Below are 14,945 nucleotides of genomic sequence, written 5' to 3'. Positions count from 1 at the left end.
AAATGCGAAGTGATGCATTTTGGTAGAACTAATGTAGGGAGGAGCCATACGATAATTGGCAGAACCATAAAGGGTGTAGATACGCAGAGGGACCTGGGTGTGCAAGTCCACAGATCCTTGAAGGTGACGTCACAGGTGGAGAAGGTGGTGAAGAAGGCATATAGCATGCTTGCCTTTATAGGACGGGGCATAGAGTATAAAAGTTGGGGTCTGATGTTGCAGATGTATAGAACGTTGGTTCGGCCGCATTTGGAATACTGCGTCCAGTTCTGGTCGCCACACTACCAGAAGGGCGTGGAGGCTTTGGAGAGAGTACAGAGGAGGTTTACCAGGATGTTGCCTGGTATGGAGGGGCTTAGTTATGAGGAGAGATTGGGTAAACTGGGGTTGTTCTCACTGGAAAGACGGAGGATGAGGGGAGACTTAATAGAGGTGTATAAAATTATGAAAGGCATAGATAGGGTGAACGGTGGGAAGCTTTTCTCCAGGTCAGTGGTGATGTTCACGAGGGGTCATAGGTTCAAGGTGAAGGGGGGGAGGTTTAACACGGATATCAGAAGGACATATTTTACACAGAGGGTGGTGGGGGCCTGGAATGCGCTGCCGGGCAAGGTGGTGGAGGCGGACACACTGGGAATGTTTAAGACTTATCTAGATAGCCATATGAACGGAGTGGGAATGGAGGGATACAAAAGAATGGTCTCGTTTGGACCAGGGAGCGGCACGGGCTTGGAGGGCAGAAGGGCCTGTTCCTGTGCTGTATTGTTCTTTGTTCTTTGTACATTTCCTGTTTCAGCGTACATGTTGGACCTGTCTTGTCCCCCAGCTCCTTTTTGAATGCCCCCCGCTCCCCCCCCCCCCCGCCCCCCCCACTGTTCTGCTGTTGACCTACCCACAAGGAGCTATTCCCAGTCAACTTGGGCCAGATCCTGTCTTATTTTCATAAAATCTGCCTCCCCACAATCAAAAGCCATCTTTTGTAGGCCATTATTCACCTTGTCCACAACAAATTTGAACCATACTGTGTTGTGGTTGTTATTTCTAAAATCCTCCCCACTTGCCACATTGAACACCTGTCCAGTTTTGTTCCCCAGAGTCAGATCCAGCACTGTGTCATCTCAACCCTTGTTGGGCCTTCTACATATTGATATAAAAACTCCCCTGGATACATTTCAAGAAATCCACTCCCTCTAAACCCTCTACGCTCTGACTATCCCAAATCATGTTGGGAAAGTTGAAATCCCCGAGTATAATTTTCCAATTATTACTCTGACACCTCTGGAAACTGTCTACATATTTGCTCCTCTATTTCCTGCTAATTCTTTGGGGGCCTATAATACACTCCCAGTAATGTGGCTGCCCTCTTAACATTCCTATGTTCCACCCACAAAGTCTCGTTTGAAGACCCTCCCAAGATATCATCTCTCCTTATTGCAGTAATTGACTCCTTAATTAACAGTGCTGCACCACCTCCCTTTTTACACCCTCCTCTGTCTTGCCTAAAGGTCCTAAACCCCGGAATGTTAAGTCCTGCCCTTCCCTCAACCATGTCTCTGTGGTGGCAACAATCTCACACTTCCATGTGTCAATTCACACCTTTAACTCATCAGTCTGAGCTATTACAGGACCAGCATTAAAGTAAAGATCATCCAGCCTCGTCTTATACCCTCTTGACACTCAACATAGCTGAACTCACTCTGACTTGCTTCCTTTGCTATGGCATGATGTGTCCGCTCCTTCTGCCAGATTAATTTAAACTTCTCCCAACAGCACTCGCAAACCAACCTGCAAGGATATTGGCTCCAATGTGTTTCAGTGTAGACCGTACAGTTTGTACATGTTCCACCTTCCCGAGAAACAGTGCGAGTGATCCAGGAATTTAAAATGCTCCATTCTTGCACCAACTCATGAGCTACACATTCATCTGTCCTATTTTCCTGTTTCTATGCTCATGAGCAGGTGGCACTGGGACTAATCCAGAGTTTACAAACATTGAAGTCCTGCGTTTCCATCCACTGCCGAGCTCCCTGAATTCATTTCTTAGTTTCAGATGTTCTGAAATCTTCTTGTTACAGGTCCTGGAACCATCCACTATTCCTTACTAGTTCCTTACTTGTGTCCTTTGTGGAATTCTCATCCTGGCTGCCTGAAACTCTCAAACTCTTACTTCATTATAAGGTTCCAGCGGAGAGCAGGGCTGAGAGTATTCCAGTCTCCAGCTCAACTGGCCTGACTGGCTTGTTGCTTCTGCCTCCCTTCGAGAGGAGGAGAAGTGAGTCAAAACAATGGGGAAAGAGAGAGCAGCTTCAGAGAGAGAAAAACAACGCAGAGAGGGGGGGAGAGGGGCAGCAGCGGTGGGGGAGAGGCAGCAGCGGGGGGGGGGAGAGGGGCAGCAGCGGGGGGAGAGCGGCAGCAGCGGGGGGGAGGAGGGGCAGCAGCGGGGGGGAGGGTCGGCAGCGGGGGGGAGGAGGGGCAGCAGCGGGGGGGAGGGTCGGCAGCGGGGGGAGGAGGGGCAGCAGCGGGGGGGAAAGAGGGGCAGCAGCGGGGGGGAGAGGGGCAGCAGCGGGGGGAGAGGGGCAGCAGCGGTGGGGGAGAGGGGCAGCATCGGTGGGGGAGAGGCAGCAGCGGGGGGGGGGAGAGGGGCAGCAGCGGGGGGGGGGGGAGAGGGGCAGCAGCGGTGGGGGAGGGGCAGCAGTGGGGGGAGAGGGGCAGCAGCGGGGGGGGGAGAGGGGCAGCAGCGGGGGGGGAGGGGCAGCAGCGGGGGGAGAGGGGCAGCAGCGGGGGGAGAGGGGCAGCAGCGGGGGGAGAGGGGCAGCAGCGGGGGGAGAGGGGCAGCAGCGGGGGGAGAGGGGCAGCAGCGGGGGGGAGAGGGGCAGCAGCGGGGGGAGAGGGGCAGCAGCGGGGGAGGGGAGGGGAGGGCAGCGGGGGGAGAGGGGCAGCAGCGGGGGGGGGAGAGGCAGCAGCGGGGGGGGGGAGAGGGGCAGCACAGAGTCATAGAGGTTTACAGCAGGGAAACAGGCCCTTCAGCCCAACTTGTCCATGCCGCCCAGTTTTTACCACTAAGCTAGTCCCAATTGCCCGCGTTTGCCCCATATCCCTCTATACCCATCATACCCATGTAACTGTCTAAATGCTTTTTAAAACACAAAATTATACCCGCCTCTACTACTACTGGGGGCGGCATGGTAGCACAGTGGTTAGCACTGCTGCTTCACAGCTCCAGGGACCTGGGTTCAAATCCCGGCCCGGGTCGCTGTCTGTGTGGAGTTTGCACATTCTCTTCGTGTCTGCGTGGGTTTCCTCCGGGTGCTCCAGTTTCCTCCCACAGTCCAAAGATGTGCGGGTTAGGTTGATTGGCCATGCTAAATTGCCCCTTAGTGTCCCAGGATGCATAGGTTAGAGGGGTTAGTGGGTAAATATGTAGGGATATGTGGATAGGGCCTGGGTAGGATTGTGGTTGGTGCAGACTCGATGGGCCGAATGGCCTCTTTCTGCACTGTAGGATTCTATAATTATCTCTGGCAGCTCGTTCCAGAGACTCTTGTGAAAAAATTGCCCTTCTGGACCCTTTTGTATCTCTCCCCTCTCACCTTAAACCTATGCCCTCTATACTCCAGAGAAAAAAGTCTCAGGTGAGGTCCCAGAGGATTGGAGGATAGCCAATGTGGTCCCGTTATTTAAGAAGGGTAGGAAGGATAACCTGGGTAATTATAGGCCGGTGAGCTTGACGTCCGTGGTGGGGAAGTTGTTGGAGAAGATTCTTAGAGATGGGATGTATGCGCATTTAGAAAGGAATAAACTCATTAACGATAGTCAGCATGGTTTTGTGAGAGGGAGGTCATGCCTCACTAACCTGGTGGTGTTTTTTGAAGAAGTGACCAAAATGGTTGACGAAGGAAGGGCCGTGGATGTTGTCTATATGGACTTTAGTAAAGCGTTTGACAAAGTCCCACATGGTAGGCTAGTGAAAAAGGTTGGATCTCATGGGATAAAGGGGGAGGTGGCTAGATGGGTGGAGAACTGGCTTGGTCATAGAAGACAGAGGGTGGTAGTGGAAGGGTCTTTTTCCGGCTGGAGGCCTGTGACTAGTGGTGTACCGCAGGGCTCTGTATTGGGACCTCTGCTGTTTGTGATTTATATAAATGATCTGGAAGAAGAAGTAACTGGGGTGATCAGTAAGTTTGCGGACGACACAAAACTGGCAGGACTTGCAGATAGTGAGGAACATTGTCAGAGGCTACAGAAGGATACAGATAGGCTGGAAATTTGGGCAAAGAAATGGCAGATGGAGTTCAATCCTGATAAATGCGAAGTGATGCATTTTGGTGGGAATAATGTAGGGAGGAGCGACACGATAAATGGAAGAACCATAAAGGGTGTAGATACGCAGAGGGACCTGGGTGTGCAAGTCCACAGATCTTTGAAGGTGACGTCACAGGTGGAGAAGGTGGTGAAGAAGGCATATGGCATGCTTGCCTTTATAGGACGGGGCATAGAGTATAAAAGTTGGGGTCTGATGATGCAGCTGTATAGAACGTTGGTTCGGCCGCATTTGGAATACTGCGTCCAGTTCTGGTTGCCACACTACCAGAAGGACGTGGAGGCTTTGGAGAGAGTACAGAGGAGGTTTACCAGGATGTTGCCTAGTATGGAGGGGCTTGGTTATGAGGAGAGATTGGGGAAACTGGGGTTGTTCTCCTTGGAAAGACGGAGGATGAGGGGTGACCTAATAGAGGTGTATAAAATTATGAAAGGCATAGATAGGGTGAACGGTGGGAAGCTTTTCCCCGGGTCGGTGGTGACGTTCACGAGGGGTCATAGGTTCAAGGTGAAGGGGGGGAGGTTTAACACAGATATCAGAAGGACATATTTCACACAGAGGGTCGTGGGGGCCTGAAATGGGTTGCCGGGCAAGGTGGTGGAGGCGGACACACTGGGAACGTTTAAGACTTATCTAGACAGCTATATGAACAGAGTGGGAATGGAGGGATACAAAAGAGTGGTCTAGTTTGGACCAGGGAGCGGCGTGGGCTAATTGTTCTTTGTTTCTCGTTTCAAGGCTTCATTCTATGATCATCTTGCTGGTGCCAGTACAGAGCGAGACTGCGGATAGTTGGGATCCTGTCTCGGGGGCAGGGAATTCATATGGTGTTCGTGGAAGTGGAAATGAATAGGGTTGGGAAGCATTTTCCGATCAGGGCCAGTGTGATCTCCTGGACTCGTTTCGATCGCCTCAGCGGGTCGGAGAGGAATTTCCCAGATTTTTTTTCCCCATATTGGCCCTGGGGTTTTCACTCTGGGTTTTCGCCTCTCCCTGGAGATCACATGGTCTGGAATGGGGGGGTGGGGGTGAGTTACTAGGTTGTGATGAACAAAGCATCGTAGCTGTGAGGGACAGCTCGGTGGATAGTATATTAGTATGTAGATAGGCTGGAAAATTGGGCGGGGATCCTGGATTCAGGATTCAATCCTGGACCGGGGAGCGGCGCGGACTTGGAGGGCCGAAGGGCCTGTTCCTGTGCTGTATTGTTCTTTGTTCTTTGTTTGTTCTATTCAACCTCTCCTTATAACACAAACCATCAAGTCCCAGTAGCATCCGAGTAAATCTTTTCTGCACTCTTTCTAGTTTAATAATATCCTTTCTATAATAGGGTGACCAGAACTGTACACAGTATTCCAAGTGTGGCCTTACCAATGTCTTGTACAACTTCAACAAGATCTCCCAACTCCTGTATTCAATGTTCTGACCAATGAAACCAAGCATGCTGAATGTCTTCTCCACCACTCTGTCCACCTGTGACTCCACTTTCAAGGAGCTATGAACATGTATCCCTAGATCTCTTTGTTCTGTAACTCTCCCCAACGCCCTACCATTAACTGAGTAAGTCCTGCCCTGGTTCAATCTACCAAAATGCATCACCTCACATTTATCTAAATTAAACTCCATCTGCCATTCGTCGGCCCACTGACCCAATTGATTAAGATTCTGTTGCAATCCAAGATAACCTTCTTCACTGTCCACTCTGCCACCAATCTTGGTGTCATCTGCAAACTTACTAACCATGCCTCCTAAATTCTTATCCAAATCTTTAATATAAATGAGAAGTAACAAATGTCACCTCTTCAAAAAACTGAATCAAGTTTGGTGAGACGTGACCTCCCCTGTACAAAACCATGTTGCCTGTCACCAACTAGTCTATTTTCTTCCAAATGTGCATAGATCCTGTCCAAAGATGTGCGGGTTAGGTTGATTGGCCATGCTAAAATTGCTCCTTAGTGTCCTGAGATGCGTAAATTAGAGGGATTAGGGGGTAAATGTGTCGGGATATGGGAGTAGGGCCTGGATGGGTTTGTGGTCGGTGCAGACTTGATGGGCCGAATGGCCTGTTTCTGCACTGTAGGGTTTCCATGATTTCTATGATTCTATGTCCCTCAGTATCTTCTCCAAAAGCTTCCCTACCACTGATTATAGGCTCACTGGCCTACAATTTCTTGGGTTATCCTTGCTTCCTTTCTTAAACAAGGGAACAGCATTGGCTATTCTCCAGTCCTCTGGAACCTCGCCTGTGGTCAAGGAAGATGTGAGTTAAGATGTGGGTTAAGATGTGGGTTAAGATGTGGGTTAAGATGTGGGTTAAGGCCCAGCTATTTTTCTCCTTGCTCCCCGCAATTTAGGATCCTCCTAAATTGACATTCTCTACAGCCTTCACACACTTATCCCTGACCTCAACACCTGTCATGTCCTTCTCCTTGGTGAATACCGATACAACGTACTCATTAAGGATTTAACCCACTTCCTGTGGCTCCACGCTTTACTTCCCTCCATTGGCCTTGAGTGGTCCTACTCTTTCTCTTGCTAAACTCTTGCTCCTAATATATGCATAAAAAGCCTTGGGGTTCTCCTTGACCCTGTTTGTAAAGACATTTCATGGCCCCTTTTAGCCCTCCTAATTCCATGTTTAAGTTCCTTCCGACTTTCACTCCTCAAGGGCTTCGTCAGTTTTTAAATGTCTGGACCTATCATATGTTTCCTTTTTCCTTTTGACTAAGCTTATAATTTCCCTTGTCATCCATGTTTCCGAATCCTGCCATTTTTATCCATCATTTTTATGCCTGCCCTGCACTTCACTTAACTGGCCTTTAAAAGCCTCCCACATGCCAGATGTGGATTTGCCCTCAAATAGCCAGGAAACACCAAAACTGGTTCGACGAGAATGATCAGGTGATCCAGGATCTCCTTGACCACAAACACAAAGCGTTCCTGAACTGGAGGCTCGACCAAAACTCAAGTGAGAGGAGGCAAGCCTCCAGGTAACTGAAGGCCGAGGTGAAACCAAGAACCAGTGACCTTAAGAACAGATGTAGGTGAAAAGAGCGTAAGATACTCAGCAACTCGCCAACAACCACGACATTCGCGGCTTCTTCAACACAATTAAAACTATCTATAGTCTGAGTACCCCGGGACATTTCACTGAGAGCCAAAAACAGAGAGGTGCTCATCAAAGACAGAGAGGCAGTCAATGCCCGCTGGAGAGATCACTTCAAGAATCTCCTCAACCAAGATGCAGCCTCGAAGCAAGTGTGCTCGACACTCTGCAACTCACAAGCCACCACCATCTCAGCGCAACCCCAGCTCGCCAGGAGGTCAAAACATCCACCCGGCTGCTGAACAACAATAAGGCCTCCAGCACAGATGGAATCCCCTCCCCACTGAAGTATTAAAATGCAAAGAAGTGGCACTTTAGGCAAGAATCCACAGCGTCATCACCCTGATCCTGGAAGGAAGGGAGTATGCCAGAAGATCTCAGAGAAGTCTTAACTATGACCATCTTCAAGAAAGGAGACAAGTCCAAATTGAGGAAATTACAGAGGGATTTCCCAGCTCTCTGCCTTGGGAAATATCATCGTGAGAATCCTCCTCAACCGCCTCCTCCCAGTGGCTGAAGAGCTCCTCCCCAAGTCTCACTGCAGCTTCCGACCAGCAAGAGGCACAATGGACATTATCTTCAGCGCACGAAGTGCAGGAAACAGCATCAATCTCTGTGCGTGGTCCTCTTTGACCTTGCAAAGGCCTGTGACTATGTCAACCATGAGGGGTTGTGGAAAATCCTTCTGAAATTCGGCTCCACCCAGAAATTCGTCATCATTCTCTGCCTGCTCCACAGTAAGAAGTCTCACAACACCAGGTTAAAGTCCAACAAGTTTATTTGGTAGCAAATAGCATAAGCTTTCGGAGCACAGCTCCTTCGTCAGATGGAGTGGTCTCTGTTCTCCAACAGTGCAAACAGACACAAAAATCAAATTACAGAATACTGATTAGAATGCAAATCTCTACAGCCAGCCAGGTATTAAAGGTACAGATAATGTGGGTGGAGGGAGCATTCAACACAGGTTAAAGAGATGTGTATTGTCTCCAGACAGAACAGCTAGTGAGATTCTACAAGTCCAGGAGGCAAGCTGTGGGGGTTACTGATAATGTGACATAAATCCAACATCCCGGTTTAGACCGTCCTCATGTGTGCGGAACTTGGCTATCAGTTTCTGCTCAGCGACTCTGCGCTGTCGTGTGTCGTGAAGGCCGCCTTGGAGAACGCTTACCTGAAGATCCAAGGCTGAATGCCCGTGACTGATAGCCAAGTTCCGCACACATGAGGACGGCCTAAACCGGGATGTTGGATTTATGTCACATTATCAGTAACCCCCACAGCTTGCCTCCTGGACTTGTAGAATCTCACTAGCTGTTCTGTCTGGAGACAATACACATCTCTTTAACCTGTGTTTAAAGTTCCCTCCACCCACATTATCTGTACCCTTAAGACCTGGCTGGCTGTAGAGATTTGCATTCTAATCAGTATTCTGTAACTTGATTTCTGTGTCTGTGCACTGTTGGAGAACTGATATTCACTCCATCTGACGAAGGAGCAGTGCTCCAAAAGCTTATGGTATTTGCTACCAAATAAACCTGTTGGACTTTAACCTGGTGTTGTGAGACTTCTTACTGTGCTTACCCCAGTCCAACGCCGGCATCTCCACATCATGCTCCACAATGACATGCAAGCTGTGATACTCAACAATGGAGCTACCGCAGACCCAATATGTGTGCAAGCTGGGGTTAAACAGGACTGCATCATTTCATCAATGCTCTTCTCCAGCTTCCTCGCAGCAACACCCCAGCCATCATCTTGAAGTTCCCCACTGGAATGGAGCTATCCAACTGGACAAGTGGGAAAATGTTCAACCACTGATGCCTCCAGGCCAGGACCAAAATTACTCCAACTTCTGTCATCGAGCTGCAGTCCACAGACAACACTGTGTGTGCGCACACTCAGAAACTGAGCTACAACCATCATCGACACATTCAGTGAGCCATTTGAGAGAATGGGCCTGAAACTAAACATCAGGAAAACAAAGGTTCTCTACCAGCCCACTCCTGTCACACAAAACTGTGCCTCAACCATCAAAATCCATGGTGAGCCCCTGGACAATGTGGATCATCTCCCACACCCCACTGATTCTGCAGTTCAAGCCATTGCTGAGCCTGCTTGGTTTTGGTTGCGCCAATGCCTGAGGAAGTGTTTGAAACCCAAGACCCCAAATCCAGTACCAAGCTGGTGGTTTACAGAGAGCCATGGTGCCCACCTCCTGTATGAAATGTACAGCAGATGTCTCAGATCTTTGGAGAGATAGCCCAAGCAAATATCCCCAGCAACAAGGCACTGGACATGCTTGACCAGCTACGATGGTAGGCCACACAAGACTCCCGAAACAAGTGCTCTGCACAGAGCTCCGCAGTGGCAAGGATCACTAGACGGGTAGAGGAAACATTACCAGGACACTCTGAAAACCTTCCTAAAGAAGTGCAACATCCGCATCAACACGTGGGAATCGTTTGCCTTAGAACACAAACACTGGAGAAGAAGCACCTGTAAAGGTGCCAATCTCCTCGAGTGTCTCTGGGTGAAGCACTTTGAGGGCAAGTGTAAACAGAGGAAAGAGTGAGGAGAATCCAGAGCAACCGTCCAACTCATCAAACACCACCTGCCAAAGCTGTGGCAGAGTCCAAAGCTTCCGGATTGGACTATTCAGACATTGCGGAACCCACCTCCCTGGAGTGGAGGAAAGTCATCCTCGACCCTGAGGGACGGCCAAGGAAGAAGAAGCTTTTTGCTACAGAATTTGAGATAAAGGAAACTGTTTGCACCATTCACACGTCATGAGGCAATCATCAGGAGTCTGCACTCTAATAAAATATGAGTTGGATATTGGAATGAAACCCTGACACAGGCAAAGCTGTTTGCTCAGACTGAAAATTAAGAATAAAGAACAAAGAATAAAAAAGCACAGCACAGGAACAGGCCCTTCGGCCCTCCAAGCCTGTGCCGATCATGAGGCCCTAACTCAAAAAAAACATTCTGCCCTCACACGATCCATATCCCTCTTTTTCCTCCCTATTCAGCTACCCATCCAGATGCCTCTTAAATGTTGCTAATGTTCCTGCTTCCACCACCTCCTCTGGCAGCAGGTTCCAGGCACCCACCACTCTCTGCGTGAAAATCTTCTCCCGCACATCCCCCTTAAACTTTCCCCCTCTCACCTTGATCCTGTGCCCTCTTGTAATTGAGACTTCCACCTTTAGAAACAGTAAGAAGTCTCACAACACCAGGTTAAAGTCCAACAGGTTTATTTGGCAGCAGAAGCTTTTGGAGCGCTGTTCCTTCATCAGGAGAGATGAAGATTGGGTTCACAAACAGGGCATATATAGACACAGACTCAATTTACAAGATAATGATTGGAATGCAAGGGTTAACAGGTAATCAAGTCTTTACTGATGCAGACAATGAGAGTGGAGAGAGGGTTAAGTCCAGGGTAGAATTGTGAATTGTCTCAAACCAGGACAGTTAGTGAGATTCTGCAAGCCCAGGCAAGTCGTGGGGGTTACAGATAGTGTGACATGATGACAGACTTCTTACAGAAACTCATGGAACAGTTGAACCAGGAACACTCCTCGTCACAATGGATGTCTCGGCACTCCACACCAGCATCCCCCACAACGACGGCATTGCTGCAACTGCCTCAGTACTCAAAGCCGAAAACTGCCAACTTCCAGACGCAATTCTACAACTCATCCGCTTCATCCTGGACCACAACGTCTTCACCTTCAACAACCAGTTCTTCCAGTTCAGGACCATGGGGACCAAATCCGCACCTCAATATGCTAACATTTTCATGCACAAGTTTGAACAAGACCTCTTCACTGCACAGGACCTTTAACCGATGCTATACACTAGATACATCGATGACATTTTCTTCCTTTGGTCTTACAGCGAACAATCACTGAAACAACTATATGATGACATCAACAAGTTCCATCCCACCATCAGACTCACCATGGACTACTCTCCGGAATCAGTTGCATTCTTGGACACACTAAGGACGGTCACCTCAGCACCTCACTTTACCACAAGCCCACGGATAACCTCACGATGCTCCACTTCTCCAGCGTTAAAGAAGCAATCTCCCATGGCCAAGCCCTCCATATACACAGGATCTGCTCAGATGAGGAGGACCAGAACAGACACCTACAGAAGCTGAAAGACACCCTCGTAAGAACAGGATATGGTGCTCGACTCATCAATCAACAGTTCCAACGCGCCACAGCGAAAAACCACACCAACCTCCTCAGAAGACAAACACGGGACACGGCAGACAGAGTACCCTTCGTCGTCCAGTACCTCCCTGGAGCGGAGAAGCTACAACATCTTCTCCGGAGCCTTCAACATGTCATCGATGAAGACGAACATCTCGCCAAGGCCATCCCCATACCCCCACTACTTGCCTTCACACAACCGCGCAAACCCAAACAGACCATTGTCCGCAGCAAACTACCCAGCCTTCAGGAGAACAGTGACCACGACACCACACAACCCTGCCACAACAACCTCTGCAAGACGTGCTGGATCATCGACACGGATGCCATCATCTCACGTGAGAACACCATCCACCAGGGACACGGTACCTACTCTTGCAACTCGGCCAACGTTGTCTACCTGATACACTGCAAGAAAGGATGTCCCGAGGCATGGTACATTGGGGAAACCATGCAGGCGCTATGACAACGGATGAATGAACACCGCTCAACAATCACCAGGCAAGACTGTTCTCTTTCTGTTGGGGAGCACTTCAGCAGTCAAGGGCATTCAGCCTCTGATCTTTGGGTAAGCGTTCTCCAAGGCGACCTTCAAGACACACGGCAACGCAGAATCGCCGAGCAGAAACTGATAGCCAAGTACCACACGCATGAAGACAGCTTCGACCGGGATCTTGGGTTCATGTCACACTATCTGTAACCCCCACAGAGTTTCACTGGCTGTCTTGTCTGGAGACAATACACATCTTTTTAGCCTGTCTTGATGCTCTCTCCACTCACATTGTTTTGTTTCTTAAAGACTTGATTAGTTGTAAGTATTCGCATTCCAACCATTATTCATGTAAATTGAGTTTGTGTCTTTATATGCTCTGTTTGTGAACAGAATTCCCACTCACCTGAAGAAGGGGCTTAGAGCTCCGAAAGCTTGTGTGGCTTTTGCTACCAAATAAACCTGTTGGACTTTAACCTGGTGTTGTTAAACTTCTTACTGTGTTTACCCCAGTCCAACGCCGGCATCTCCACATCATGAATAAACACATCCAGTACAGTTACACAGTGAGTAATCCTTACTCTGTTGAATTAACATTTCTATCAGGACTTCCTCGAAAAACTCGATCAAGTTAGTGAGACATGACCTCCCCTTCACAAAACCATGTTGCCTCTCACTAATACATCCACTTATTTCCAAGTGGGAGTAAATCCTGTCTCGAAGAATCCTCTCCAATAATTTCCCTACCAATGATGCAAGGCTCACCAGCCTGTAATTACCTGAATTATCCTTGCTACCCTTCTTAAACAAAGGAACAACATTGGTTATTTGCCAATCCACTGGGACCGGGGAACACTTCAGCGGTCACGGGCATTCAGCCTCTGATCTTCGGGTAAGCGTTCTCCAAGGTGGCCTTCACGGCACACAACAGCGCAGAGTCACTGAGCAGAAACTGATAGCCATGTTCCGCACACATGAGGATGGCCTCAACCGGGATCTTGGGTTCATGTCACACTATCTGTAACCCCTACAACTTGCCTGGGTTTGCAAAATCTCACTAACTGTCCTGTCTGGAGACAAAACACATCTCTTTAACCTGTGCTTAACCCTCTCTCCACTCACATTGTCTGTAACTTTAAAACTTGATTACCTGTAAAGACTCGCATTCCAACCATTATCTTGTAAATTGAGTTTGTGTCTTTATATTCCCTGTTTGTGAACACAACTCCCACTCACCTGATGAAGGAACTTGAGACTCCAAAAGCTAGTGCTGCCAAATAAACCTGTTGGACTTCAACATGGTGTTGTGAGACTTCTTACTGTGTTTACCCCAGTCCAACACCGGCATCTCCACATCATGTCCTCCCCTGTAGTCAGTGAGGATACAAAGATTTCTCTCAAAGCCCCAGCAATTTCCTCCCTTGCCTCTCTCAGTATTCTGGGGTATATCCCATCAGGCCCTGGGGACTTGTCTGTCTTAATGTTTCTCAAGAACCGCAATACTTCCTCATTTTTGATCTTAACATGACCCAAACTATCTACACACCCTTCCCCAGACTTATCATCCACCAAGTCCTTCTACACATCCCTAATTCCACAGTGACTAATCCTTATCCTGCTGAATAAACACATTAAGAAGTCTCACAACACCAGGTTAAAGTCCAACAGGTTTATTTGGTAGCAAATACCATAAGCTTTCGGAGCGCTGCCCCTTCGTCAAATGAAGTGAAAATCTGTTCTCCAACAGTGCACAGAGACACAGAAATCAAGTTACATCAAGTTAAATCCTTGATTTCTGTGTCTCTGTGCACTGTTGGAGAACAGATTTTCACTCCATCTGACGAAGGGGCAGCGCTCCAAAACCTTATGGCTTTTGCTACCAAATAAACCTGTTGGACTTTAACCTGGTGTTGTGAGACTTCTTACTGTGTTTACCCCAGTCCAACGCCAGCATCTCCACATCATGAATAAACACATCCCAGTACAGTTACACAGTGACTAATCCTTACCCTGCTGAATAAACACATCTCAGTACAGTTACACAGTGACTAATCCTTACCCTGCTGAATAAACACATCCCAGTACAGGTTGAATATTTAAATACAATTTTCACTAAACTGAGTCACAATCTGAGATTGAGTTTCAGTTCCTTTACCTGAGTCCTGAGCAGATACTCGCAGAGACCTGAGATCCGGGGAATCTTCTGACGGAGCCCCCATAGCAACATCGATACTGCAATAAGGTAGTTAAATTTGAACATAAAAATTCCAGATAATCACAACATCCCAAAATAAATCACTGTCAAGAATGCTTCCATATATTACATGTGTAATATCCTCACTATATTAGGGTCTGTAGGTTTTACACCAAAAGAAAAAGATGTGTGTTGGAATTTTTCAAAAGGATTACTAAGTGTCCTAACAGCATGAAAAGAGGAATCCTCTGTGTCAGTTCTTTGAGCGAGCTCAGTCCGGCAATCGCCCGGCACGCTTGTCATTTATTTGCTGGCTGGGAGTTTTACACTGGGGGGGGGAGGGGGGGGTCAGAGCCGAAGCGCACCGGTGAAGCCGGCTTCAGAGCGCTTGGATGCCAGAGCGCAGGGCGTCCTGATCCAACAGTGAACCCCGAGACCTCTCCCACCCCAGAACGGACATCAGACCCCCCCCCCCCCCCATAATCGGCAGCATTGTCACCCCTCCCGACCAACATGGGTCAGAGAGTCATAGAGGTTTACAGCATGGAAACAGGCCCTTCAGCCCAACTTGTCCATGCTGCATTTTCTTTTAAACCCCTAAACTAATCCTAATC

General features: G+C 48.6%; 1 protein-coding gene across 1 annotated transcript in view; it reads right to left on the bottom strand.

Annotated features, from left to right (window-relative positions):
- The window catches only part of LOC144480742 (disintegrin and metalloproteinase domain-containing protein 12-like), a 249,491-nt gene that overhangs the window by 187,010 nt on the left and 47,536 nt on the right, over positions 1-14,945 (bottom strand). Inside the window, exon 5 of the mRNA XM_078200356.1 lies at positions 14,293-14,369. Coding sequence (XP_078056482.1) covers positions 14,293-14,369 — 77 coding nt within the window. The remainder of the gene's footprint in view (positions 1-14,292; positions 14,370-14,945) is intronic.

The sequence above is a fragment of the Mustelus asterias genome, chromosome 1 (genome assembly GCF_964213995.1).
Source record: "Mustelus asterias chromosome 1, sMusAst1.hap1.1, whole genome shotgun sequence".
Taxonomy (NCBI): domain Eukaryota; kingdom Metazoa; phylum Chordata; class Chondrichthyes; order Carcharhiniformes; family Triakidae; genus Mustelus; species Mustelus asterias.
This window is presented reverse-complemented; position numbering and strand designations above follow the sequence as displayed.